The 24,739-nt window shown below is 45.0% G+C and overlaps 2 protein-coding genes across 8 annotated transcripts in view; one reads left to right on the forward strand and one right to left on the reverse strand.

Moving 5' to 3' along the window:
• The window catches only part of COL8A2 (collagen type VIII alpha 2 chain), a 249,830-nt gene extending 248,184 nt beyond the window's left edge, over positions 1-1,646 (forward strand). For all 6 annotated transcript variants that reach the window (XM_081962033.1, XM_081962032.1, XM_081962037.1 and 3 more), the window contains one exon: positions 45-1,646. The gene's annotated coding sequence lies outside the window, so the exon portion shown is untranslated. The remainder of the gene's footprint in view (positions 1-44) is intronic.
• Positions 1,635-23,558, reverse strand: ADPRS (ADP-ribosylserine hydrolase). 2 transcript variants are annotated; one of them, XM_081962052.1, is made up of 6 exons: positions 23,332-23,558; positions 19,474-19,570; positions 15,075-15,282; positions 8,732-8,916; positions 8,549-8,649; positions 1,635-4,646 (listed from the first exon to the last, which is right to left on the reverse strand). In XM_081962052.1, the coding sequence occupies exons 1-6, from the start codon at positions 23,525-23,527 to the stop codon at positions 4,342-4,344; spliced, it is 1,092 nt and encodes a 363-aa protein (XP_081818178.1). In that variant the 5' UTR covers positions 23,528-23,558; the 3' UTR covers positions 1,635-4,341. The 2 variants fall into 2 exon arrangements, with proteins under 2 accessions (XP_081818178.1, XP_081818177.1); XM_081962051.1 differs by having other exon boundaries at positions 23,305-23,558.
• Between the last annotated feature and the right edge of the window lie 1,181 nt (positions 23,559-24,739).

Genomic DNA, 24,739 nt, shown 5'->3' on the forward strand with positions numbered 1-24,739 from the left:
GGGAATTCTGGGAGTTGAAGTCCACAAGTCTTAAAGTTCCCAAGTTTGGACACCCCTGTTCTAGGTTGACACGAGTGAAAAACTCCACACCTTGGGACTGTAAAAAGGGCAGCGAAAGAAAACTGCTGGGGAATAAAATATTTGGCTCATCTGTTATTTCAAATATTTTTACAAATATTTTTTGTTTCCTTCCTTTTAAAAAACAACAACGTGATCTGATTTGTCTGATTTAGGTACAACAAAAGAGCAGGCTAAGGATTCTAATTCCATCTGGTGGTTTTCTAAATTCCTGAAGATGACAATACTAATCCTAACTCGCAAAATAATTTTTTTTTTTAATTTTCACTTTGGTTTCCCTCCGGCTAAAATAGAAGGAGCCATGGGAGGGCACATTTTCTGTGCGCCTGATACTCAAAAGGCCAATTTTAGAGGCTTTTTGTCCTTGTTTCAAGTGTATTTTCCTGTGGAGAACAGTCTTTTTGTGCTACTCATCCCACACTATTTGTTCAGAGAAAATATGTGACCATTTACCAAAATTTGAAGTGGGGGAAAAAAATCGAACTGTTCTAAGAGAGAATCGCATAAATCCAGGTTTTTGCTCTAGGTGCCCAGAGCATGCTCTACTGCGCATAAAACCTTTTTTTCCTCTTTCTGTGTACACAGGTAGTCCTCAACATATGACCACAATTCAGCCCAAAACTTTCTCATGGTAAGACAGTTGTTAAGTGAGTTTTGCCCCCTTTTACAACCTTTCTTGCCACAGTTGCTAAGTGAACCACCGCGTTTGTTAAGTTGGTAGCGTGGTTGTTGAGTGAACCGGGCTTCCCCGTTGACTTTGCTTGCCCAAGGGTCGCAAAGGGAGGATCATGTGACCCCGGGACATGGCAACCGTCATAAATATGAGTCAGTCGCCAAGCATCAGAGTTTGGATCACGTGACCATGGGAACGTGGCAGCAGCCGTGTGAAAAACTCACATGAGTCGCTTTTTTCACTGCTGTTGTAACTTTGAATGGTCACTAAATAAATGAATGGCTGTAAGTTGAGGATTCCCTGTATTGGTCAGCTGTGTGCAGACAAGGCACAAAACAAAGTCAGTGGACAACATTTTCTCCACTAACAAAAAACGGGGGAAAATTTTTGGAAGTCTTACGCCCTGATTATTCTTTTCTCATACCAAGCATGGCCCTTCGGTATGTTCCTGTGTTATAAACGTCACAAAAAAAGCAGAGATCACATACAGGACGATGAAGCGTGGGCTGAAGAGGCTAATCAGCAAACCACCCTCATCTTATCTTTGTAGACATACACAGCATGTAATCTTTTTGTCAGAAAAGATTGGGGTTTGGGCATTTGGGAGAACATGTGTCAGTCAGCCAAAAAGGCAGGCCTGGAACATCCTTACGATGTGCATCTTTATATACCATTGGGATATCCTTTAAAAAAATGTGCTAGTATCTTTGTTTCTACTATATAGAGGATTTTTTTCCCCCGGTTTTGTAAATACTTATGTTACATGCACTGTTCATAGTACATTTTGTTTTGAAATGCACTCTTGTTTTGTGATCAGAAACTGGCCTTCACTTCTGAACTGAAACTACAGTACTTGATTGTATTGATCCAACTTCAATAAATCTTATTTTACAGAGATTTATTTTTATTTCCAGTAATCCCCTGCAAATACATGTACATATATTGGCATCTTATCTACAGAGCAACCCATCTTCACATTGTGAAAGGGAAAAAAAGAAAAGAAAAGCAGATGGCTTATAAACCAACATCCATGCAATTGCCTCTCTGGTTAAGGACCAGATGGCTACACACTTGGGAGAGTCCTTCTTTTGGTTAATCCAAACAAAGAGTGAAAAGAATTCTGGGGAAGTCATCCTTTTGTCAATTAGTTTGTTCAGGCCAGGAGAAAGCCAAATCTACACACCTGGCCTGGCTTTTCCCAATTTTTAAAAAAATCTCTTAAGGATTATGATCTCTTGACCAGCTTTTTATTATTATTTTGTCCCACAGTGAGTCTGCATGGGCCAATACTTTTGACCAAAGTCTTCTATAAAAGGAGTACTTTGTTAAGAGAAAAACATCGCTTTGAATCTCTCATCACCTTGACTTTGGGATGTCCTTGGTGTTCTCCGAGCTTGTTTTCTTAGAAACGTTTCTTTACCAAACCAGTTAACATGATCAGTGGATGATGGGAATGGGGTCAGTTTGTTTTCCTTTCTATCTTCAGTCCAGAAGTTCTTATTTTCTGTTTTTAAAGTGCTTCCGTATTAATGGCCCAATCTAGCATGCTTAGAGCATGCATACATTCATACAATATATGAATGCCAAATTATGCACATGTCTAGCTTAGCGATATGATTTGCTTCCTTTGTGACAATTGGGAGTTTTTATCCTTTTTTCCCCCTTCTTCTTCAATAACTGAAGACTGGGTAAAATAAATCACTTCTCGACTCCTCCCCTTGGATCCTTCACCTTTCCCTAATGAAAATGACTCTACTAAACTCCCCATAGACTATTAACTGTTAATTTGATTGCCTTGTGTGCCATTAGCCTCAATTACTTTTGTTAAACTCCCCATAGTTTGTTAACTGCTTATTAATTTGATTGCCCTGCGTGATTATTAACCTTAAGTAGAACTGATTGCTAAATAGACTTTCACTTTTCAGCTGCCAAAATGCTTAAGCTTGATTAACAGCGGATATGTCCTAACAAAACTGGTACTCTAGGAGGCCCAAAATCTGCCTGTGTAGTTAACGGTGTGTACCTCATCAACCCAGTATGCATTTCCTGGCTTCCATTATCAGCCCATCCAATGCATTTTTAGCTACACTGTAGTAAATTCCTTAGTACCTCAATTTATTTATTTATTAAATGTATATGCTACCCATTTCACTATTGAAGTGACTCTGAGAGTTTGCAGAAACGGGATTAATACCTCTATTAACAACACCATCCCATATATCTGGTACTACCAGAGGTGGACTGATTGGGCAGGAAGTAGTGTTACAAAATACCCTGGCTCAAGTTGTTACTTACTGTACTCATTAAGCCAGCAGAGACACATCAATCCGTCTTAGTTTTTTTAAAAAGCGGTAAAATTTGTTAATGCCAGCATTACATTTAATACATTTCTGGTATTAACACATGTTCCAATTGCCCATAGAAGCAGCTCGGCCTGATGACTCTCAATCTAATAACTGGATGAACTTACATATCTGTCCTTTGACTTTGTCCAAACTTACCGTATTTTCCGGAGTATAAGACGCTCCGAACTATAAGATGCACCTAGCTTTGGGGGAGAAAAACAAGAAGGGGGAAACCTGCCTCTGCCTCCCAGCAATTTTCCTCTTTGCAGCAAACAGTACAGACTGTTTGTGGTGTTACATTTCAGACTATACTTGTACAGATGCTGTTAAAATTGACGTGGCTTTCTGGAAGTATACGTTATTCTCTGCTATTTAAAAGAAGACACCGTAGCACTGGGCTTCTTCAGATGAAGCATTTATTTTAAAAAGCTTCTTCATTTTGTTAAGTTGTCTAGAACAATAATAAAGCAGTCTTTTAAAAATAAGTCTAATAATTTGAACATTCTATAGGCATTTATAGTTATTGACTTACCTCCTTGCAGTAAACAACAGCCTGTTTCAGTTTAGCCTGATTACAAGAAAAAAAAAATCTGCCTCTGCCTCCCAGCAATTTGCCTCCTTACAACAAACAACCCATTTCACTTTCAATTTCAGTTTAAGCACAGGGCTCCCGATGATCAGCTGTTTCAGGCTGCAGGAATTGCCATATAGCCTATTGCCGCCTCCGCAAGCCCCATTTCCCCCGTTTGCTGCAAGGAGGTAAATTGCTGGGAGGCAGAGGCCAAAGGATGAGGGCCAGTGGGCGGGCGGGGCTGCATTCAGTGTATAAGACGCACCCAAATTTTCACCCTCTTTTAAGGGGAGAAAAAGTGCGTCTTATACTCCCCAAAATACGGTAGTCCAATCTCAAGTCTTTTGGGATGAGGATCCGCTTGGGAATCTGTCATGAAGCCAATCCGCTGCAGAGATTCTAACCAAGATGTTATTACGATGCTATTAGAACATTTTCATAATTAGGAAACAAAAAAGCAAAAAGGAAGAGAAGGATGGGAGAAGAGTGACTATGCGGCTGAAAAGAATGGGCACTTCTGAACATGCAGCTACAGCAGAAACCTTTGGCAGGGAGCCAATCGCAATGGCCTGGGCATCCTTTGGAGGAACAGAGACTCTCCTATTGTGGGCACGGTTTGCTTCCTTTGGAACATGGATGCAAAACCACAGACCTGATTACCGGGTGTCGAATCCTCATTCATGGCTCAAAGCTGGCTGGTGGTAGAGGTCGTACAAGCCATCGGCCAGCTTCTCTGTCTCCTCGTAGGCTTCACAGCTCTCTCTCCAACTTTGGGGCACCTGCTCTTCCCCATAAAACGCCCCTGCAATGGCTCCTGCCATGGTGGCAATCGTATCCGTGTCCCCGCCTAGTAGGATGCAGTACATAATGGTCCGCTGCAGAGAGTTGTAGCTATCAGGAACATCAGGGTGAGATTCCATGCAACGCAGGAAGGAGTAGATTGCAGTGGGGACAGAATGCAGGGCTTGGATGCCGTTGCCTACATTGAATCAAAAGGTTCCAATTACTTTGAGAGAACAGCGCCGTGGTGGCACAGTGGTTAGAATGCAGTACTGCAGGCTATTTCTGCGGACTGCCAGCTGACTGCAATTTGGCAGTTCAAATCTCACCAGGCTCAAGGCTGACTGAGCTTTCTATCCTTCCAAGGTTGGTAAAATGAGGGCCCAGATTGTTGGGGGGCAATAGGTTGACTCTAAACCACTTAGATAAGCCTCGACCCAAGCTTCAACAGAAATCCAGTTATTTATTAGAAGCAGCATGTCCCGCACGTACCCAAGTGAAGCCAACTCTGACTGCATGTAATTTACGGCCCAATTATGACCCTAATTCCCACCCACCCCACCCCCAGGTTGTGTCATAAATCACATTCTCCAATGGAACACTTTCACTGGCAGTAGAGAACACGCCCTCTCCGGCTGTTGCAGGTAACGTGGGAGACAGCCTTGAAAAAGATATGCATGGAATGTGCTTCAGGTTGTGCTGCCATGCTGCTCCATCAGTTCCCCCTCCCCTGCCTATTGCAACTCGAGAGCAGGCAAGGGATGCTTTGCGAGTTGGCAAAGGCTTTGTGAAGTCTAAATGCTATTGCTATCTAGTTTTCTGCCACAAGTGAATGCAATGTGAACCAAAAGACATATAAAAAGAAATATTATATATGCACCAATGCCCATTGAGTCTTGTTTTACCTTCCCAGGAATGACCTGGAAATAAATCCTCCAAGACTACTGAAAGAATGGAAGTACAGGTAGTCCTCAACTTACAGCCACAACTGAGCCCAAAATTTCTGTTGCTCCGTGAAACATTTGTTAAAATGAGTTTTGCCCCATTTTATGATCTTTCTTGCCAGTTAGGTGAATCACTGCAGTTAAGTTAGTAACACGGTTCTTAAGTGAATCTGGCTTCCCAAATGCTTGTTAGAAGATTTGCAAAAGGGGAACACATGACCCCAGGATGCTGTAACCGTCATAAATATGGGTCAAACTTCTGAATTTTGATCAAGTGACAAGAGAAATGCCGCAATGGTCGTAAGTGTGAAAAACAGTCATAAGTGTTGTGGCCCCCAGCAGCCAGTGGAGCTGAGTGGCAGACTCAGACAGTGAGGAGGTTTGGGAGGAACATGGGCCAGTCCTGGAGTCGGGGGAAGGCTCTGACGAGGGCTCTGTGTCGGAGACAGAGATGGGACCAGGGCCATCCGACTGTTATCAGCTGTCTTTGGAGTCGGAGATCAGTGGGGCAGAAGAACAGCTGGAGCCTGTTCCCGATGTGCGCATGCGCAGAGCTGCCAGGAGAAGGGAACAGCTAAGGAACAAGGGTCGACTCAGGAGTAACACTACAGTGGACAACGAATGGCCCCTCCCATAGGGAATAAAGAGGAGCAAAAGGGGAGGGGAGTTTGCAGGAGACAATTAGTTCAATTCATTAGGGTGAAGATCTGTTCCTGACTTCTTGCCAAGTAATTGCTGCTACAGCATGGCGTTTAGAAGATATCGATCTGTCAGCTCTCCAAGCCAGGTCTGTAATTGTGAAATCTCATGAAAAACTGTTTGCTGGGACTGTGCTGGAGAGGAATTCCCTTTAACCTAAATAAAAGAGTTTTTATCGGGATGAGGAATCGGCTTCATGATCTTGGGAAGCCTAGGTCAGAACGATAAGTCCCTTTTTTCAGTGATATTGTAATTTCAAACTGTCACTGAACAAACTGTTGTAAGTCAACAGTTTTATGTTCCAAACTAACTCACAAACTATTGTGAGTCATTTATGTTCTGTACGACAAAAACAAACTTCTAAGACTTGGCCCTCTATGCTCTTCCTTCAGCAGCAGCAATTTTAATGCCAGGCAAGAGGTCCACAACTGTTTGTACTGGGGTGAAAATACCACCTTTACAGGAATCGAAAAGAAAAAGCCAAACAGTAGGAATGGGGCCCATTAAAAGTATCTACAAAACAGTCCAATCAACATAACCAAAGACCCTGGAGAAGTCCAAAAGTATATTTATGCCATTATTTTTCTTCCATTCAATCGTGTTTCATTCTCAAGAGACTGCCTGGACAAATCCCTGCAGTTTTTCTTAACAATATTTGGCATAAGTGGTTTGTCATTGCCTCGTTCCTGGGGCTGAAAGGAGGAGACTGGCCCAAAGTCACCCAGCTAGCCCTAAATGAAACTAGAACTCACAGACTCCCGGTTTCTAACCTGATACCTTAAACCACTAGACCAAACTGGCTGCCTATTATGCCAATGTTGCACAGATATTATTACGTTCCAAACATGACTGGAGATAAACCTCCTCTAAATGCAGAACGTATGCTGCCCAGAGTCACCTTACTGTGGAGACGGGTGGCATATAAATTTAATACATAAATGAGAAACCTATTTCCCTACAACTATTGCAACACCCTGCTACTGTGAGCTTCAGTAGGCTAAATAAGCACACTATATTGTTATTAACTATCTCAAACTTCATGCCTCTTAATTTCATTCTATCTCACCTTTCTCACAGGCACATAAATGTTGCAGCAATCACTGAATAATGAGCAGGAATTAAGGTTTTGTTCCTTAGTCCATCATGCTGCTGACTGATGGTATCACATCTAAGTTATTTTCCATTGAAGATGCTACCGCCCTTCTTCTTGCAAAACTATGAAGGGCTTGTTATTTCTTATACCGTATTTTTCGGAGTATAAGACGCACCAGAGTATAAGATGCACCAAGATTTTGAAGAGGCAAATTTTTTTAAAAAAGATTTTTCACTCTGCAAACCTCCCAAAAATGGGCCCTTTTTTTTTTCCAAAAGAAAAGGCACGAATAGCCTTTAGGGGGCTTCCAGAGTGCTCCTGGGAAGAGGGCCCCCCCCCCAAAACAAGCAAAAAACAGCCCATTTTTCACAAAAACGGGCCTGTTTTTTGTCAAAGAAATTGCATGCATAGCCTTTAGGAGGCTTAAAGAGTACTCCTGGGGGCTGAGGGGGCAAAATTGAGCACAAACCAGCCTATTTTTTACTCATTTCTGCCCTGCCCAGCCCCCAGGAGCTCTCTGAAAGCCTCCTAAAAGCTATGCACGGCCATTTTGGTGAAGGGGCAGGATTTCAGGAGGCCAAAATGCTATATTCAGTGTATAAGACGCACCCAGATTTTCAGCCTCTTTTTTGAGGGAAAAAGGTGTGTCTTATACGCCAAAAAATACGGTAATTTCATGATTCCCTGCTATTAAGGAATGCTCAATAATTGATCTTTTATAATAAGTCTTCAGCACCAGCAACTCCTCAAGAAAATTGGGCAAGTTGTAAATTGCCAAATTTCCTTGCCGCCACATATATAAAAGGAAAGAGAGGCTCCGGGCCTCTCAAGGCAGCCTCTCCACTGGTTGTCAAACTCGGCTCCCAAGACAATAAGCTGAAACGCCTCCTTGCCTGCGCCCGAATGAACTGGGGCGACAGCTGTCACAGGGAAAAGTGTCGGAGCGATCAAAACTCGGCTTTGAAGTAAAAGGGAGCCAAAAAGTCTCGCCGCTGCCCGATATAACCTGCAGCAGGAGTTGTCGACAGAGAGAAGCGCCGAAGCTGTCAAATGCTTCTCCGAAAGCCGTTCTAAGCGCCCGCAGCGCAAACACGCTTGGCTAAATTGTCCAAAATCTTTCTATTCAGAAAAAAAAGGGGGTGAAGTTTGATCAAAAATACACTTATCTGCACATGGAGCTCGTGAGAAACAGTCCTGCGGGCTGAGACTGAATTGAAAGACTGAGGAGCGTTACCAGGGAGGCGTGTCTTCAGACTTTCAATTCAGTCAAGGAGTTAGAATAAGGCTTGAATAATCCATCCTCTCCATCCGGGATTCTCCCGTCGATACCATGGAGACTTTCATGCTATTAAGGAACGCACTTACCTAATTCTATTAACACGTCCGACCTGGACACAGAATCCTGTTCCAGAAACTCTCTGATCTTCTTTAAACGCTTTGAGAAGGGACGGTCCTCGTAGCCCAGCCTGAAGAGAAGGCACAGAGGTGAAATATTTCTGTGTGCTGTCCCCCCCCCTCGTGCAATAAGGTTGATACAACTGTTCTTACATGTGTGCATCAGCCACAGACTTGTCATCAGCCTCTACGTCTTCCATTTGGCCTATCAGCTGATCCAAAAACTTGTCCCGATTTGACTCCCCGCGGAGCGCATAATGGACTGCCAAGGCTTGCAAGATGGCTCCATTGTAACCCAAGGAGTTTGCGTGGGTCAGCTCAGCACTCAGTTTAGCAAACTGGAGAGGGAGAGAGGGAGAGAGAGAGAGGCAGATAGAAAGAGAGGGAGAGGCAGATAGAAAGAGAGGGAGAGGGAGAGGGAGAGAGGGAGAGAGGCAGATAGAAAGAGAGGGAGAGGGAGAGAGGGAGAGGCAGATAGAAAGAGAGGGAGAGGGAGAGAGGGAGAGAGGCAGATAGAAAGAGAGGGAGAGGGAGAGGGAGAGAGGGAGAGAGAGAGAGGCAGATAGAAAGAGAGGGAGAGGGAGAGAGGGAGAGGCAGATAGAAAGAGAGGGAGAGGGAGAGAGGGAGAGAGAGAGAGGCAGATAGAAAGAGAGGGAGAGGGAGAGAGGGAGAGAGAGAGAGGCAGATAGAAAGAGAGGGAGAGGGAGAGGGAGAGAGGGAGAGAGAGAGGCAGATAGAAAGAGAGGGAGAGGGAGAGGGAGAGAGAGAGAGGCAGTTAGAAAGAGAGGGAGAGGGAGAGAGGGAGAGAGGGAGAGAGAGAGAGGCAGATAGAAAGAGAGGGAGAGGGAGAGGGAGAGGGAGAGAGGGAGGGAGAGAGAGGCAGATAGAAAGAGAGGGAGAGGGAGAGAGGGAGAGAGAGAGAGGCAGATAGAAAGAGAGGGAGAGGGAGAGAGGGAGAGAGAGAGGGAGATAGAAAGAGAGGGAGAGGGAGAGGGAGAGAGGCAGATAGAAAGAGAGGGAGAGGGAGAGGGAGAGAGGGAGAGAGAGAGAGGCAGATAGAAAGAGAGGGAGAGGGAGAGAGGGAGAGAGAGAGGCAGATAGAAAGAGAGGGAGAGGGAGAGGGAGAGAGGGAGAGAGAGAGAGGCAGATAGAAAGAGAGGGAGAGGGAGAGGGAGAGGGAGAGAGAGAGAGGCAGATAGAAAGAGAGGGAGAGGGAGAGGGAGAGGGAGAGAGAGAGAGGCAGATAGAAAGAGAGGGAGAGGGAGAGGGAGAGAGGGAGAGGGAGAGGCAGATAGAAAGAGAGGGAGAGGGAGAGGGAGAGAGGGAGAGAGAGAGAGGCAGATAGAAAGAGAGGGAGAGGGAGAGGGAGAGAGAGAGAGGCAGATAGAAAGAGAGGGAGAGGGAGAGGGAGAGAGGGAGAGAGAGAGGCAGATAGAAAGAGAGGGAGAGGGAGAGGGAGAGGGAGAGAGAGAGAGGCAGATAGAAAGAGAGGGAGAGGGAGAGAGAGAGAGGCAGATAGAAAGAGAGGGAGAGGGAGAGGGAGAGAGGGAGAGAGAGAGAGGCAGATAGAAAGAGAGGGAGAGGGAGAGGGAGAGGGAGAGAGGGAGAGAGAGAGGCAGATAGAAAGAGAGGGAGAGAGAGAGGGAGAGGGAGAGAGGGAGAGAGAGAGAGGCAGATAGAAAGAGAGGGAGAGGGAGAGGGAGAGAGAGAGGCAGATAGAAAGAGAGGGAGAGGGAGAGAGGGAGAGAGAGAGGCAGATAGAAAGAGAGGGAGAGGGAGAGGGAGAGAGAGAGAGGCAGATAGAAAGAGAGGGAGAGGGAGAGGGAGAGAGGGAGAGAGAGAGGCAGATAGAAAGAGAGGGAGAGGGAGAGGGAGAGAGGGAGAGAGAGAGGCAGATAGAAAGAGAGGGAGAGGGAGAGGGAGAGAGACAGATAGAAAGAGAGGGAGAGGGAGAGGGAGAGAGGGAGAGAGAGAGGCAGATAGAAAGAGAGGGAGAGGGAGAGAGAGAGAGAGAGAGAGAGAGAGAGAGAGAGAGAGAGAAAACAACTTTTTTAGAAAAACTAGGAAAACTTTAAAATAAGTCCTCAACTTACAGCCATTCGTTTAGTGACTAGGTGAAGTTTCAACACCGCTGAAAAAAGTGACTTATGACCGGTCCTTGCATTTATGATTGTTGCAGCATCCCAGAGGGTCATACAATCACCATTTGTGGCTTTCCAACAAGCAAAGTCAATAGGGGAAATCAGATTCGTTTAACAACTGTAAGGTTCGCTTAAAAACGGAGGCAAAAAAGATCATAAAATCGGGCGCAGCTGCGATTGCTTTGTTTAGCAACAGAAGCTCTCTTCCCAATTGTAGCCATAAGTTGAGGACGGCCTGTATTTGTTTTGGCTACTGTTGGCAGCACATAGGAAGCAGTGACAATCACATAAAACTCAGATACGTCAAGTATGGTTTTTACAGGTGAATATTTCCTATAAAGATAATCATCAGAAGCAATTTTAAAATTTGTAAATAATTTGATGCAACCACCAGTCAGGGACAATGGGAGCGAGTCTAGAATTTAGTATGTTTTTGCTGATTTTTTAAAAAGTCCTTTTAAATTGTTCTTCGTTTTTCATGAGATCGTGTGCATTTCTTTTAGATCAGTGTTTCTCAAACTTGGCGACTTTAAGTCCTGTGGACTTCAACTCCCAGAATTCCCCAGCCAGGACTTAAAGTTGCCAAGTTTGAGAAACACTGTTTTAGATCATGACAAACAAGGCTGACATCCATACAACTACAGGTAGTCCTCATCTAACAACGGTTCGTTTATTGACCAAAGTCACAACGGCACTGAAAACAGTGACTAACAACCATTTTTTACACTTACTACCTTTGTAGCAACCCCACGATCATGTGATCAAAATTCAAATTATTGGCAACTGACTCCTACTTAGGATCATTGTTGTGTCCAGAGGTCATGTGACCCCCTTTTGCGACCTTCTGACCAGCAAAGTTAATTGGAAAGCCAGATTTACTTCACAGCCATGTTGCTAACTTAAGAACTGCACTGATTCCCTTAACAATCATGGCAAGAAAGGTGGTGAAATGGGGAAAAAACTCACTTAAGAACTGTCTCACTTAGCAACAGAAATTTTGAGTTCAAATGTGGTGGGAAATCGAGGGCTCCCTATATTAAGATGTAGATTTTCACAGCGATCTACAACTTTCACTCAAGATGATATAATACAGTTTTACAAATTCAGTTAATACTTTAATCAACAAAAGGAGGTTTTGGTTTTATAATTGTACTATTTGTTTACTGACATTTTATTTCCCATCCATTATCCTCCTTTATCATTTTTTATTTCTGTACAGTATAGCAATTAATTTTATTCTTTAAATAAATTTATAAGCATAATCTTTACAGTGTTTAAGGAAGCAGTAACAGAGCTATTAGGGAAACATGTACTGCAGGGGTGTCCAAACTTGGGAACTTTAAGACTTGTGGACTTCAACTCCCAGAATTCCCCAGCCAGCCATGCTGGGTGGGGAATTCTGGGAGTTGAAGTCCACAAGTCTTAAAGTTTCCAAGTTTGGACACCCCTGATGTACTGGGTCCAAAGATTTTTTTTTGCCTATCTTTGAATAAACGGGACATGTTGTATTTAATGTCAGGTCACCCAATGAATAAGAAAAACCCACAGGCAGCACACAAAAGTCCCTTCTTCTGGCGCCGTTCCTCTGAGGAAAGACTAATAACTAAGTGGAGATGCATCCTTTTTGAATATGTCCCATCCCCCTTGAGATGGTTGCTATCATAACTTGTGGCAACTGCTTTCTAAATTTCTCTCTTTCAGCTTCATTGGTCCTAACATACTTTCTGTGATTTTTCCACATATACCAACAGTGGTCGGCTGCTGCCAGTTCGTACCAGTTCGCCTGGACTGATAGTTCGCAGCACTGGTTGGCCCCGCCCACTTGCCCCGACGCTATCCGGTCCTGGGTATCTCACTTTCCGGCTCGCTCGCCCCGCCTGCAGCCAAGCTGATTTGGGCGCCTCACCTGTTCTACTAATCGTGGTTGACCTTGCAGGTGTGCAAGAAGCCTCCCCCATTGGTAAAAACCTGTTTTCAGTGCCGCGGGCAAGCGCAGATGGCGCCGGTGCAAAGCGTGTGTGCGCGCGCTCACATTTTTGGCAAACCGGTTGTCAAAATAAGTGCAGCCCACCTCTGTATACCAAGTGCAAGCTAACTAGTCAAGGCAGTAAAGTCTTAAATCAAAGCTTAGTGAATAGGCCTCATTAAGGAGATATGTCTTATACTTGTTTGCCTGACCTTGCAGGGAAAATGAATTACAAATCAATAAATAAACAGATTTTCATTCGAGAACTTCTGTGTTGGTCATCCTAGTGTGAAAGGCTGTGAAAATTAATTCAACCAAAAATAAAGGATGGAATCCATTCGTGGGAGGCATATAGATAAAAAGTAGCTCGGTTTTCTTATCTGAACGAAACAGCTCAGAACAGACCATGGGTACGTAAGGAACAGATATGAAGAGTTTCTACTTGGCATGTACATCTGTTACGCATGTTTAACTTGCTGGTTCTCAGATGGACACCTAAAAACACGGCCAGATATGCAGAATGCACGCTTAAGGAAAAGTGCACTGTGCATTTAATCTAGAAATGTCCAAAATATGACTTAATTTGTTGGACATCTGGGATGACGTGTCTAAATCTCCTTTGTAACTCAACACACTGTTGATTTTCACAGCATTCCTTAACGGCTAATTTTATGCTTCTGAAACAGAAAATCTGTGTCCTGTTCTAATACTGCTCCCTAATGTTTACATCTGATGCCATTGCTAGACTTCTTGGCATTAGAAGTCAACTGTTTCAATGTTATTCCTTCTCTGAGAGGATTTGCTAGGAAAAGGATCGTTGATATACCCTTCACAAGATTGCATTCCTTGAGAATTTCCACATCAAGCACATCTAATGGTAGCTACAAAGGCATTCAGTTTCCCAAAAATATTGGTAGACCATCCATGAAGGTAGTAGTAGTCCAATAAAGGATAATGTTTGTAGCTCAGGATTAAATGAAGAGGACTTGGTGCTCTCTGAGCTCGGTTGCTTTCTTACTGATGATGTTACCAAGTTTAGGTTTAACAGATTAACAGAGTTGGAAGGGACCTTATAGGTCATGTAGTCCAACACACACACAAACACACACACGCTCAAGCAGGAGACCCTGCACCATTTCTGACAAATGGCAGACCAGGGGTGAAAGCCTCCAGTGATGAAGCGCCCACAATTTCCGAAGGCAACTTCTGTTCCATTGGTTGATTGTCCTCACTGTCAGAAAGTTCCTCCTTATTTCCAGGTTGAATCTCTCCTTGGTCAGTTTCCATCCATTATTCCTTGTCTGGCCTTCAGGTGCTTTGAAAAAAAGCTTGACCTCTTCCTCTCTGTGGCAGCCCCTCAAATATTGGAAGACTGCTATCATGTCTTCCTTGGTCCTTCTCTGCACTAGACTAGCCATGCCCAGTTCCTGCACCCCTTCTTCATGTTTTAGCCTCCAGTCCCCTAATCATCCTGGTTGCTCTTCTCTGCACTTTTTTTAGAGTCTCAACATCTTTTTATAGTGTGGTGACCAAAACTGGATGCAGTACTCTAGGTGTGGCCTTACTAAGGCTTTATAGAGTGGTATCAGTATCTCACTTCATCTTGATTGTATCCCTGTGTTAATGCAATTTAGGATTGCATTGGCTTTTTTGGCTGCCCCTGCACACTGCTGGCTCATATTTAGCTGGTTGTCCACTAAGACTCCAAGACCCTTCTCACAGTCACTGCTATTAAACCTGGTTTCACCCAGTTTATATGTGTACTCTCTTACCTAAGTATAGGACTTTAATAGAAAACCAGCAAGCTCAGGTAGGAGAAACTGAAATAAACAAACAAAAAAGAAAATTCCTGGACTGCTCCTTATATGTGGTTACAGGTAGTCCTCAACTTACAATATTCCTTTTGTTGACCATTCAAAGTTACAACGGCACTGAAAAAAATGCCTTAAGACAGTTTCTCACACATCTGTTGCAGAATCCCCACAGTCATGTGATCAAAATTGGGATGCTTGGCAACTGACTCATATTTATGATGGTTGCCGTGTCCTGGCGTGATGTGATCCCCTTTTGTGACTTCTGACGAGCGGAGTCAATGGAGAAGGCACAGTCACTTAATCAGCAACTAATTTAACAACTGTGGCAATTCATTTAACAGCAGGAAAGGTCGTAAAATGGGGCAAACCTCACTAAAGAAATGGCTCATTTACCAACAGAAATTGAGGCTGCAAATCGAGGACTACCTGTATGTAATTTGGGGATATAAATCGAGGGACAACTCCATCACCAAGGCCTATCTTAGCTTGCAATATCAAACAGGATTGCCGTATGTAAATGCTTTCAAATGCTGTGTAAATAGTTGGCGTGGCATCAAAGAAACAATTAACTCACCTTCTTTACATCCTGAACGTCGGAGTAAGCTAATGAAATGCCGGCCACTCTCATGGCGCCACCATTCCCATAGGAACCTTTCCCGTTAAACTGCTGCCTTGCTGGCTCAAACACATCTCTGCATTTAGGACTAAGCAGTTTCTTGAAGACAGTCACCACACCTCCTCCATAGGATCGGTCAGGATCCTTCTTATATTCTTCAGCAAACCTGCCGGGAGAAGACTTTGGTTACAAAATAGTCCCATTTGCATTCCGTCTGCTTGGAAAGACGCTAACAAGAGGGCTTTATGGAAGAGTAAAGATCAGTGATGGCGAAACTTTTTTGGCTCGCGTGCCAAAAGAGGGAGGAGCACAGGGGTGCTCCCCATAATGCTATGCACACCCATAATGCTATGCACACGACCCCAGCATGCATGCGCGCACAACCAGCGCTCCCCCCCCTTTTTGGCATGCTTTTTCACCCTCCCCAGGCTCCAGAGGCTTTACAGGAGCCTGGGGAGGGCGAAAACAGCCTTCCCCGCGACCCCCTGGAGGCCCTCCGGAGGCTTCAGGAGCTTCCCTGAAGCCGCCAGAGCACGAAATACCAGCCCTACGGGCAAACCGGAAGTTCCGGAATGGACTTCCGGTTTGCTCGTATGGCCGGTTTTAGCCCTCTGGAGCCTTCCCTGAAGGCTCCGGAAAGCAAAAAACGACCCTACGAGCAAATCGGAAGTGACTTCCGGTTTGTCCGTAGGGCCGTTTTTCATCCTCCGGAGCCTTCAGGGACCTTCAGGAGGCTTCCCTAAAGGCTCCGGAGGGCTAAAACCGGCCCTACGAGCAAACTGGAAGTCACTGGCCAGTGCATGTGCGCTGGCCAGCTAACAGGGCAATGCCTTGCGTGCCCTGACAAATGGCTCCACGTGCCACTTGTGGCACGCGTGCTATAGGTTCGCCATCACGGGTATAGATCAAGCCCTAAGGATGTTATCCACGTAGGGAGATATTAATTGATCATACTAACTCATCAAGGTAATGTCCACGGCTCTGTAATTAATTCTAGTATTAATTAGATAGTTTAACCCAATCGCCTGGATTTGAATAACACACAAGACTGGGTGGCATAAAAAATTAATAAATAAGGTTAAAAAGCAGTTTTCTCATGTAGTTGACCAGGCTAAGCCTGAAGGTGGGGTTAAATGCATCATCATCCCACCGCAGGGAGGCGGAACCAGATTATCCCAGATGGTTCCGCCCCAGGCGCCTGATGAAACCGGATAGGTTCCAGGCGGAGCTTGGGCCACCTCCTGCTGACCTGTCCCGCCCCCGGGCTGAGGACCTGGTAGCCGCATGGAATAGTGCGGCTGCCGGTGCCTTGGACCGGGTGGCGCCTTTGCGGCCTCTCCGACGGCCACGATCGACCCGGGCCCCCTGGTTTAACGGGGAGCTAAGGGCGATGAAATGCCTTAGGAGACGCCTGGAGAGTAAGTGGAGATCCTCCCGCTCCGAAGCTGACCGAACACAGGTAAGAGCCTACATAAGGACCTACCTTGTGGCAATAAGAGTGGCCAAACGTCAGTATTGTGCCACTCTTATAGCGTCCGCAGAGAACCGCCCTGCCGCCCTGTTTCGGGTGACCCGCTCCCTTCTGTCACAGGAGCAGCGGGACCCCCCATTGCAGGGCAGGGCAGAGGAATTTGGAGAGTTCCTGCAGGATAAAATCGATCATATCCGGAGAGGTTGGACCCACTCCAGTGCTCCAGTGGGGACGTCCGAGACTAGTCTTGAGAGACCATGCTGGGAGGAGTTTGACCCTGTTGTCATCGAAGATTTGGACAGGTTGCGCGGGCGACTGCGGGCCACCACATGTTTACTGGACCCGTGTCCCTCCTGGTTGGTGCTGGCCTCCTGGGAGGGCTCACGAGGCTGGCTACTGGGACTGGTGAACGCTTCGTTGGGGGAGGGCCTGATGCCGGCCGCCTTGAAAGAGGCGGTGGTCAGGCCCCTGCTCAAGAAGCCTTCTCTGGACCCAAAGGAGCTAGCAAATTATCGTCCTGTCTCCAACCTTCCTTTTTTAGCGAAGGTTGTTGAGAGTGTGGTGGCTCAGCAGTTTCCGCGCCACCTGGAGGAAGCTGATTATCTAGACCCGCGCCAGTCCGGCTTCCGACCCGGTCACAGCACGGAGACGGCCTTGGTCGCGTTGGTGGATGATCTCTGGAGGGCAAAGGATGGGGGTTGTTCCTCCATCCTTGTCCTATTAGATCTCTCGGCGGCCTTCGATACCATCGACCATGGTATCCTATTGCGCCGGCTGGAGGGGTTGGGGGTTGGAGGCACCGTGCTACGGTGGTTCCGCTCCTACCTCTCTGGCCAGACGCAATGTGTGTTGACGGGGGAGCAGAGGTCGACCGCAAGGCCCCTCATTTGTGGGGTCCCACAGGGGTCGATCCTCTCGCCTCTCCTGTTCAACATATATATGAAGCCGCTGGGCGAGATCATCCGTGGTTTTGGGGTGAGTTACCATCTGTACGCTGATGATACTCAGTTGTACATTTCCACCCCAAACCACCCCAACGAGGCTGTCGAAGTGATGGCCCGGTGTCTGGAAGCCGTACGGGTCTGGATGGATGACAACAGGCTCAGGCTCAACCCCTCCAAGACAGAGTGGCTGTGGTTCCCGGCTTCCCGATTCAATCAGCATATTCCATCGCTGACCATCGGGGATGAGCAATTAGCCCCGGTGGAAGGGGCGCGCAACTTGGGCGTCCTCCTTGACGATCGGCTGACCTTAGAAGATCACGTGGCGGCCGTGGCAAGGGGGGGCGTTCCACCAGGTTCGCCTGGTGCGCCAGTTGCGGCCCCTTTTGGACCGGGAGGCCTTGCGCACAGTCACTCACGCGCTGGTGACGTCCCGCGTGGACTACTGTAACGCTCTCTACATGGGGCTCCCCTTGAGGTGCGCCCGGAGACTGCAGTTGGTCCAGAATGCAGCCGCGTGGGTTATTATGGGGAGATCGAGATTCTCCCATATAACACCTATCCTGCGCGAGCTGCACTGGCTTCCTGTGGCCTACCGGGTGCGCTTCAAGGTACTGGTTACCATCTTCAAAGCGCTCCATGGCACAGGGCCCAGTTACCTGCGGGATCGCGTCCTGCCCCATACATCCCTGCGACCCATTCGCTCACACAGAGAGGGGCTACTCCGGGTGCCGTCCTCTAGAGAGTGCCAGAGGGTGGTGCCCAGGAGTAGGGCCTTCTCTGTGGTGGGCCCTACCCTTTGGAATGACCTCCCCCCAGACATCCGGACAACAACCGACCTTCGCTCCTTCCGTATGAAGCTGAAGACCTACCTGTTTTGTCAAGCCGGCCTGGCATAACGTTACAATCTTGCCACCCCAGGTCATTTTATAATGGGAAATTTTGTTTTTTAAAGTTTTTAGAGTTTAATATTTTTGGGGTTTTAAATTTTGTAAGTATGCTTATTTATGGACTTATTTTTACCTCCTCTGCACGATATATGGTGCTATCTTGATTATTGCTCTGTACGTCGCCCCGAGTCCCTGTGGGGAGAGGGGGCGACTAATAAGTTCAATAAAATAAATAAATAAATAATAATCAGTCATGAGTCTCTTCTGATTTCCCTGGCACTTGGCAGTTCATGTTTAAGCATGCTGTGTGAGGATAAATCAAATGCTCATTAGTAATATACTATTGGATTTAGATGCTAAGCTTGTTGATCAAAAAGATCGGCAGTTCGGCGGTTCGAATCCCTAGGGCCGCTTAGCAGAGTGAGCTCCCGTTACTTGTCCCAGCTTTTGCCAACCTAGCAGTTTGAAAACATGTAAAAATGCAAGTAGAAAAATAGGGACCACCTTTGGTGGGAAGGTAACAGCATTCCGTGCGCCTTCAGCGTTTAGTCATGCTGGCCACATGACCACAGAGACATCTTCGGACAGTGTTGGCTCTTTGGCTTTGAAATGGAGATGAGCACTGCCCCCTAGAATCGGGAACAACTAGCACATATGTGCGACGGGAACCTTTATCTTTACCTTTTTTACTCTACTCCAGGTGAGTATTTTACAGCTGTTCCAACATTACTTTCCACCTGGATTCATAAAATACAGGCACAGCGATAGATGGGACTTGAGCTGAAGAGAATTCAAGAGTATCTGGGATATTCCTCTGTTTTCTGCCAATGCAAAGGAGGTCTGGGAATGCGATTCTGCTTATTCCTTGAGATTACGGAGGCCTGTTTCATTTTCTCCACCATCCCAAGCAAACCTCTCTAAGGCAAACCTCATTTATATTCAAAGTTGAATAAGGCCGGATTGCACAAACTTTAAGTTTTCATGCCATCATCAAATTCATACTTCTACCTAATCCAATAGTATTTCCTCTGTCTGAAAACAGCCACGTGCCTTACCTCTTTGCCATATCCACTTCATCAAAATTTTGCTTGGCCAACAGGGAACGAACTACGGAGTGGGCCATGGCTGTGTCATCGCTGTAATAGAGGATTTCTAGGGAGCAAACAATAAAGCAATAGATATTATGCACGGAGAGTATATATATGCAAACTCACATATTTTGTTTCTTTTTTCAAAGATTGCTGCAAATGGTCATAAATAGATTCACACCCTGGTTTACTGTCTCTTCGCACTTCTACCATCGGGCAGAAGACATCGAAGCATAGCCAGCCGAACAAATAGGTTTTAAAGTAGTTTCTATCCTTGTGGAGTTAAAAACTCTTAAACACAACCACAATCACTCCATACACATACGGAAACGTATGGCTAGTTTTTTTCTTTCTTTTTCTTTTCCTAATTACTTGCGTAGGGATTATTCTTTATACTATTTATGTTGTTTGGATTTGTTGCCATGGATTGCACTAGTGAGGCTAAAACCAATTTCGTTGTATACATGTACAATGATAATAAAGGCTATACCAGTGATGGCGAACCTATGGCACGCGTGCCACAAGTGGCACGTGGAGCCATTTGTCAGGGCACGCGAGGCGCTGCCCTGTCAGCTGGCCAGCGTGCATGCGTGCGCTGGCCACCTGAGTTCACCCTTTTTTAAAGCAATTTTTCGCCTTCCCCGGGCTCCAGAGGCTTTATAGGAGCCTGGGGAGGGCGAAAAGAGCCTCCCCTGCGACCTCCTGGAGGCCCTCCGGAGGCTTCATGAGCTTCCCTGAAGCCTCCGGAGTGCAAAAAAATGGCCCTATGGGCAAACCGGAAGTTTAGGAATGGACTTCCTGTTTGCTCAGAGGGTCGTTTTGACTGCTCCGGAGGCTTCAGGGAAGCCTCCTGAAGGTCCCTGAAGCGTCCAGAGGGCTTCTGGGCGGGGGGAGGCTGTTTTTGCCCTCCCCATGCTCCTATAAAGCCTCTTGTGCCTGGGGCGGGCGAAAAAAGCATGCAAAAATGGGGGGGGTCGCGCCTGTAGTGCACGCATGCGCACTAGGGGGGCGTGCATTGCATTATGAGTGCGACACTCCTGCACACGACCCCCCTGCGCTCCCCCCACTTATGGCACGTGAGCCAAAAAAGGTTCGCCAGGGCTGGGCTATACTATATCATACCATACCATACTATTGCTGTTGCTATTGCTATACTATAAATGTAACCCAGTTGCCTAGCGTCTGAAATGCAGTCACATGACTGTGTGAGCTGGTGTCATTGGAACTTCCAACCTCAGGAAGGCCTGCCATAATTTGGAATGGTTGCAAAGCACCTGGGGATAAGGACTACCTATGCAGAGGCATGAGTAAATATGAAACTCCATTGCTATGCCTCTGCATGTCTGGACACTAAAAAAAAATCATCCTGAATTTAATATGAAGATTCAAATGGAACCTTATAGGCTTTGAATCAAACATACGTTAACCAAAACGGAGAGTCTTGAAAAGCAATCCATAAACTCCATGTTCACTCCTTACCTCACCTTAAAAGTAAACAGGAATGTTGCGTAATTTTGCCGTAAAGTAAATCACAGGGCAAAAAAGCTGAACTAAGTGAAAGAGGGTAAATTATTTTTAGCACTGTGGTCACGAAGTGACTCAATCCATCTCTTCCTACGCTACAATTTTGCCATGTTAAACTTTGGAAGTTTAATCAAATATAATCAATTTTAATTATAGCAAAATGAAGAGCACTTAGACTTATATATTGCTTCAGAGTGGTTTACAGCTCTCTCTAAGTGGTTTACAGAGTTAGGATATTGCCCTCAGCAAACTGGGTCCTCATTTTACAAACCTCGGAAGGATGGAAGGCTGAGTCAACCTTGAGCCCATGAGAGTCAAACTGCCAAACTGCTGTCCTGCATTTTAGCCTGCAGAATTAGCTTGCAGTCCTGCATTTTAACCACTGCGCCACCATAGTCCTAATTATGTTATGTTTTACTTGCATTTTAAAAGTGCAGAATTTTAATATTTGAATTATCATAATATAAAATTTTTAATTATATATTTTTTAAATTTAATAATTTAAATAAAATCTAATAATACTTTCAGAAGTTTGGCTGATATTTAAGAAACTTTTCTTTTTATTAAATGCAATCTGGAAATACTGCATTAATATTAACTGCAATTTAATTTTCAAACAGAACGTGATTAAATAACCTAATGGTAATGTCACCAATAATAATGGTATAATACTTTCTCCTTGTCGATAAAGAGGTAGTTGTCACATTGATAAGTCTACCAATTTGTTTAATGAACATACATTTGGCAAACTGATGTGAATATTGTAACAGTAGTCAAAATTATTTAACATGCAGTACTACATTACTAACTTAAGCAAGCTTTTATGAAACATGTATTTGGTAAGATAGAAACCACAGCAATTAATTGTTCCTCTTTGCAAATCTATGCAGTGATTCCTGCCCTATTGGTGATGCAATGTTGCCACACCATGTAACCACATCACACTTTTATCCTTCTTAGTTAGCGGTAATTACAAGAACAGTGGAGAAGCCAGCCAAAGCAGCCTGAACCTTTTATCTGGAAGGGTCCCATCCCCCTCCCACCTTGCCCTTCCCGCCCTAAGAAGGGAACAAGAATTAAAGCAGCATTTTTAGGCCTAACCACAATAATAAAGAAATAGCAATAGTACTTAAGACTTACATACCGCTTCACAGTGCTTTAGAGCCCTAAGCGGTTTACAGAGCCGAGGTGGTGCAGTGGTTAGAGTGCAGTACTGCAGGCTACTTCAGCTGACTGCCGGCTGCCTGCAATTTGGCAGTTCGAATCTCACCAGGCTCAAGGTTGACTCAGCCTTCCATCCTTATGAGGTGGGTAAAATGAGGAGCCAGATTGTTGGGGGCAAGAGGCTGACTCTGTAAACCGCTTAGAGAGGGCTGTAAAAGCACTAGGAAGCGGTATGTAAGTGTTATTGCTATTGCTAGAGTCATTGTCAACTCTGAATCCAACCTGACTGGGGTCATTTTGGAGGCTTCAGGGTTGCCAGTCAGCCTATTGCCCCCCCCCAACAATCTGGGTCCTCATTTTACTGACCTCGGAAGGACGGAAGGCTGAGTCAACCTTGAGTCAGTGAGAATCGAACTGCCAAACCGAAGGCAGCCCGCAGATTATTATATTTATCTATTTAGATAGAAAATAGATAGATAAGATAGATAAGATAGATAAGATAGATAAGATAGATGATAGATAGATAGATAGATAATAGATAGACAAATGATGATAGATAATAAATAGATAGATGATAGATGGATAGATAGACAGACAGATGATAGACAGACAGACAGACAGATGATAAAGATACAGACAGACAGAAAGATAGATGATAAATAAATAGCCAGATGGATAGCCAGATAGATGATAAATAGACAGACAGACAGACAGATGACAGATAGATGATAGACAGACCAATAGATGATAGATAGATAATTTAATTTATGCAGTTATTATAATACTTACAATAAATATACAATGTATGTGTGTGTGTGTGTGTGTGTGTATACACACACATATTTATTATAAGTATTATAATAAGTTTATTAAAATATAAAAAACAAAATAAAGAAATGAAATAATAAAATGGAAAACAATGGAAATGTAAAAGTAAACTAAAGAAATGACACAGCAAATAAAATAAAATGTTATTGGGGGGCGGGGGGGGGGGGAATCCAAGCACAGCGTCCTAACTGGGGGCGGGGGATCCTCGTGCCACCTTTGCGGGCGGCTCCCCTCAAGGATCCAGGCCAGACCCCGAGGCAGCGACCCCCACGCCGTGCTCACTCGAAACACGGCTGCCCTCCAACTTGCCCCCGCTGTCGCTCTCCTCGCCGGGTTCGGCAGCCGGTCCTTGCAGCGGCCGCAGGGCAACCACGAAGCGGAGCAGCTCGGCCGCGCTGACCGACTCCCGCGCCTCGAAGTCGCCGCCCAGGCAATCGCCCAGCAGAGCCCCGAGAAGGCAGCCCCGGCAACGGCTCCGCGTCAGCTGAGACACCTTGGCCGCCATCTTGCGCAAGGGGGCGGGGGCCGCCGCGGCAGAGGCCCCGCCCCCTTTCCTCCTCCTCTTCCGCCCCCGGCGGCGCCAGGTGAGCCGCGCAGTCCCACGAAGCCCCGCCCCTTCTCCCAACTCTCGTCTACCTGCTGCCCCGCCGGCCTCCAGATGTGGCCCAGATGGGAATCAGGGAAAGTGGGAGTTAGAAGGCGCGTCCTCCTTTTTCTCCTCCGTTAAGGGAAATTATCATTGCAATTATTATTACTACTAAAATTGGTATTTTAGTATGGTCCCAAGTGTTTCGTATTTAGTACCAAGCATCTGCACCAAAGAGAAATTCCTTGTGTGTCCAATCACACTTGGCCAATAAAGAATACTATTCTGTTCTATGCTATGCTGTCTCCTATTCTTCTTCTACTCTATTATAGTCTAGTCTATCTCCTATCTCCTATTCCTCTTCTCCTGTTCAGTTCTGTCCTATGCATAATTCATATTTATTCTATCTCCTATTCCTCTTTTCCTACTCTACTCTACTCTACTCTACTCTACTCTACTCTACTCTACTCTATTTGCTATTCCATTCTATTCTAATTGCTATTCTATTCTTAATTCTGTTCTGTTCTAGTCTCTCCTATCTCCTATTCTTTTTCTCTTATTCTATTCTATTCATAACTCATATTCCATTCCATTCCATATTCTATTCTATTCTATTCATAATTCATATTCCATTCCATTCCATGTTCTATTCTATACTATTCTATTCATAATTCATATTCCATTCCATATTCTATTCATAATTCATATCCTATTCCATATTCTATTCTATTCATAATTCATATTCCATTCCATGTTCTATTCTATACTATTCTATTCTATTCACAATTCATATTCCATTCCATATTCTATTCATAATTCATATTCTATTCTATTCATAATTCATATTCCATTCCATGTTCTATTCTGTACTATTCTATTCATAACTCATATTCTATTCCATTCCATATTCTATTCTATTCATAATTCATATTCCATTCCATTCCATATTCTATTCTATACTATTCTATTCTATTCATAATTCATATTCCATTCCATTCCATATTCTATTATATTCATAATTCATATTCCATTCCATTCCATATTCTATTCTATACTATTCTATTCTATTCATAATTCATATTCCATTCCATATTCTATTCATAATTCATAATTCATATTCCATTCCATGTT

Source organism: Natrix helvetica, assembly GCF_964273705.1.
Source record: "Natrix helvetica genome assembly, chromosome: 9".
NCBI classification, from domain to species: Eukaryota; Metazoa; Chordata; class Lepidosauria; order Squamata; family Natricidae; genus Natrix; species Natrix helvetica.

What these genes read in the sequence shown, in the direction of transcription:
- ADPRS (XM_081962051.1), bottom strand. Translation starts at nt 23,527, where the DNA reads ATGGCGGCCAAGGTGTCTCAGCTGACGCGGAGCCGTTGCCGGGGCTGC. An exon ending in GGAGGGCAGCCGTGTTTCGA is followed by an intron (nt 19,571 to 23,304) that starts GTGAGCACGGCG and finishes TTTGCTCCCTAG; the next exon opens with AAATCCTCTATTACAGCGAT. An exon ending in GAAGTGGATATGGCAAAGAG is followed by an intron (nt 15,283 to 19,473) that starts GTAAGGCACGTG and finishes TTCTCCCGGCAG; the next exon opens with GTTTGCTGAAGAATATAAGA.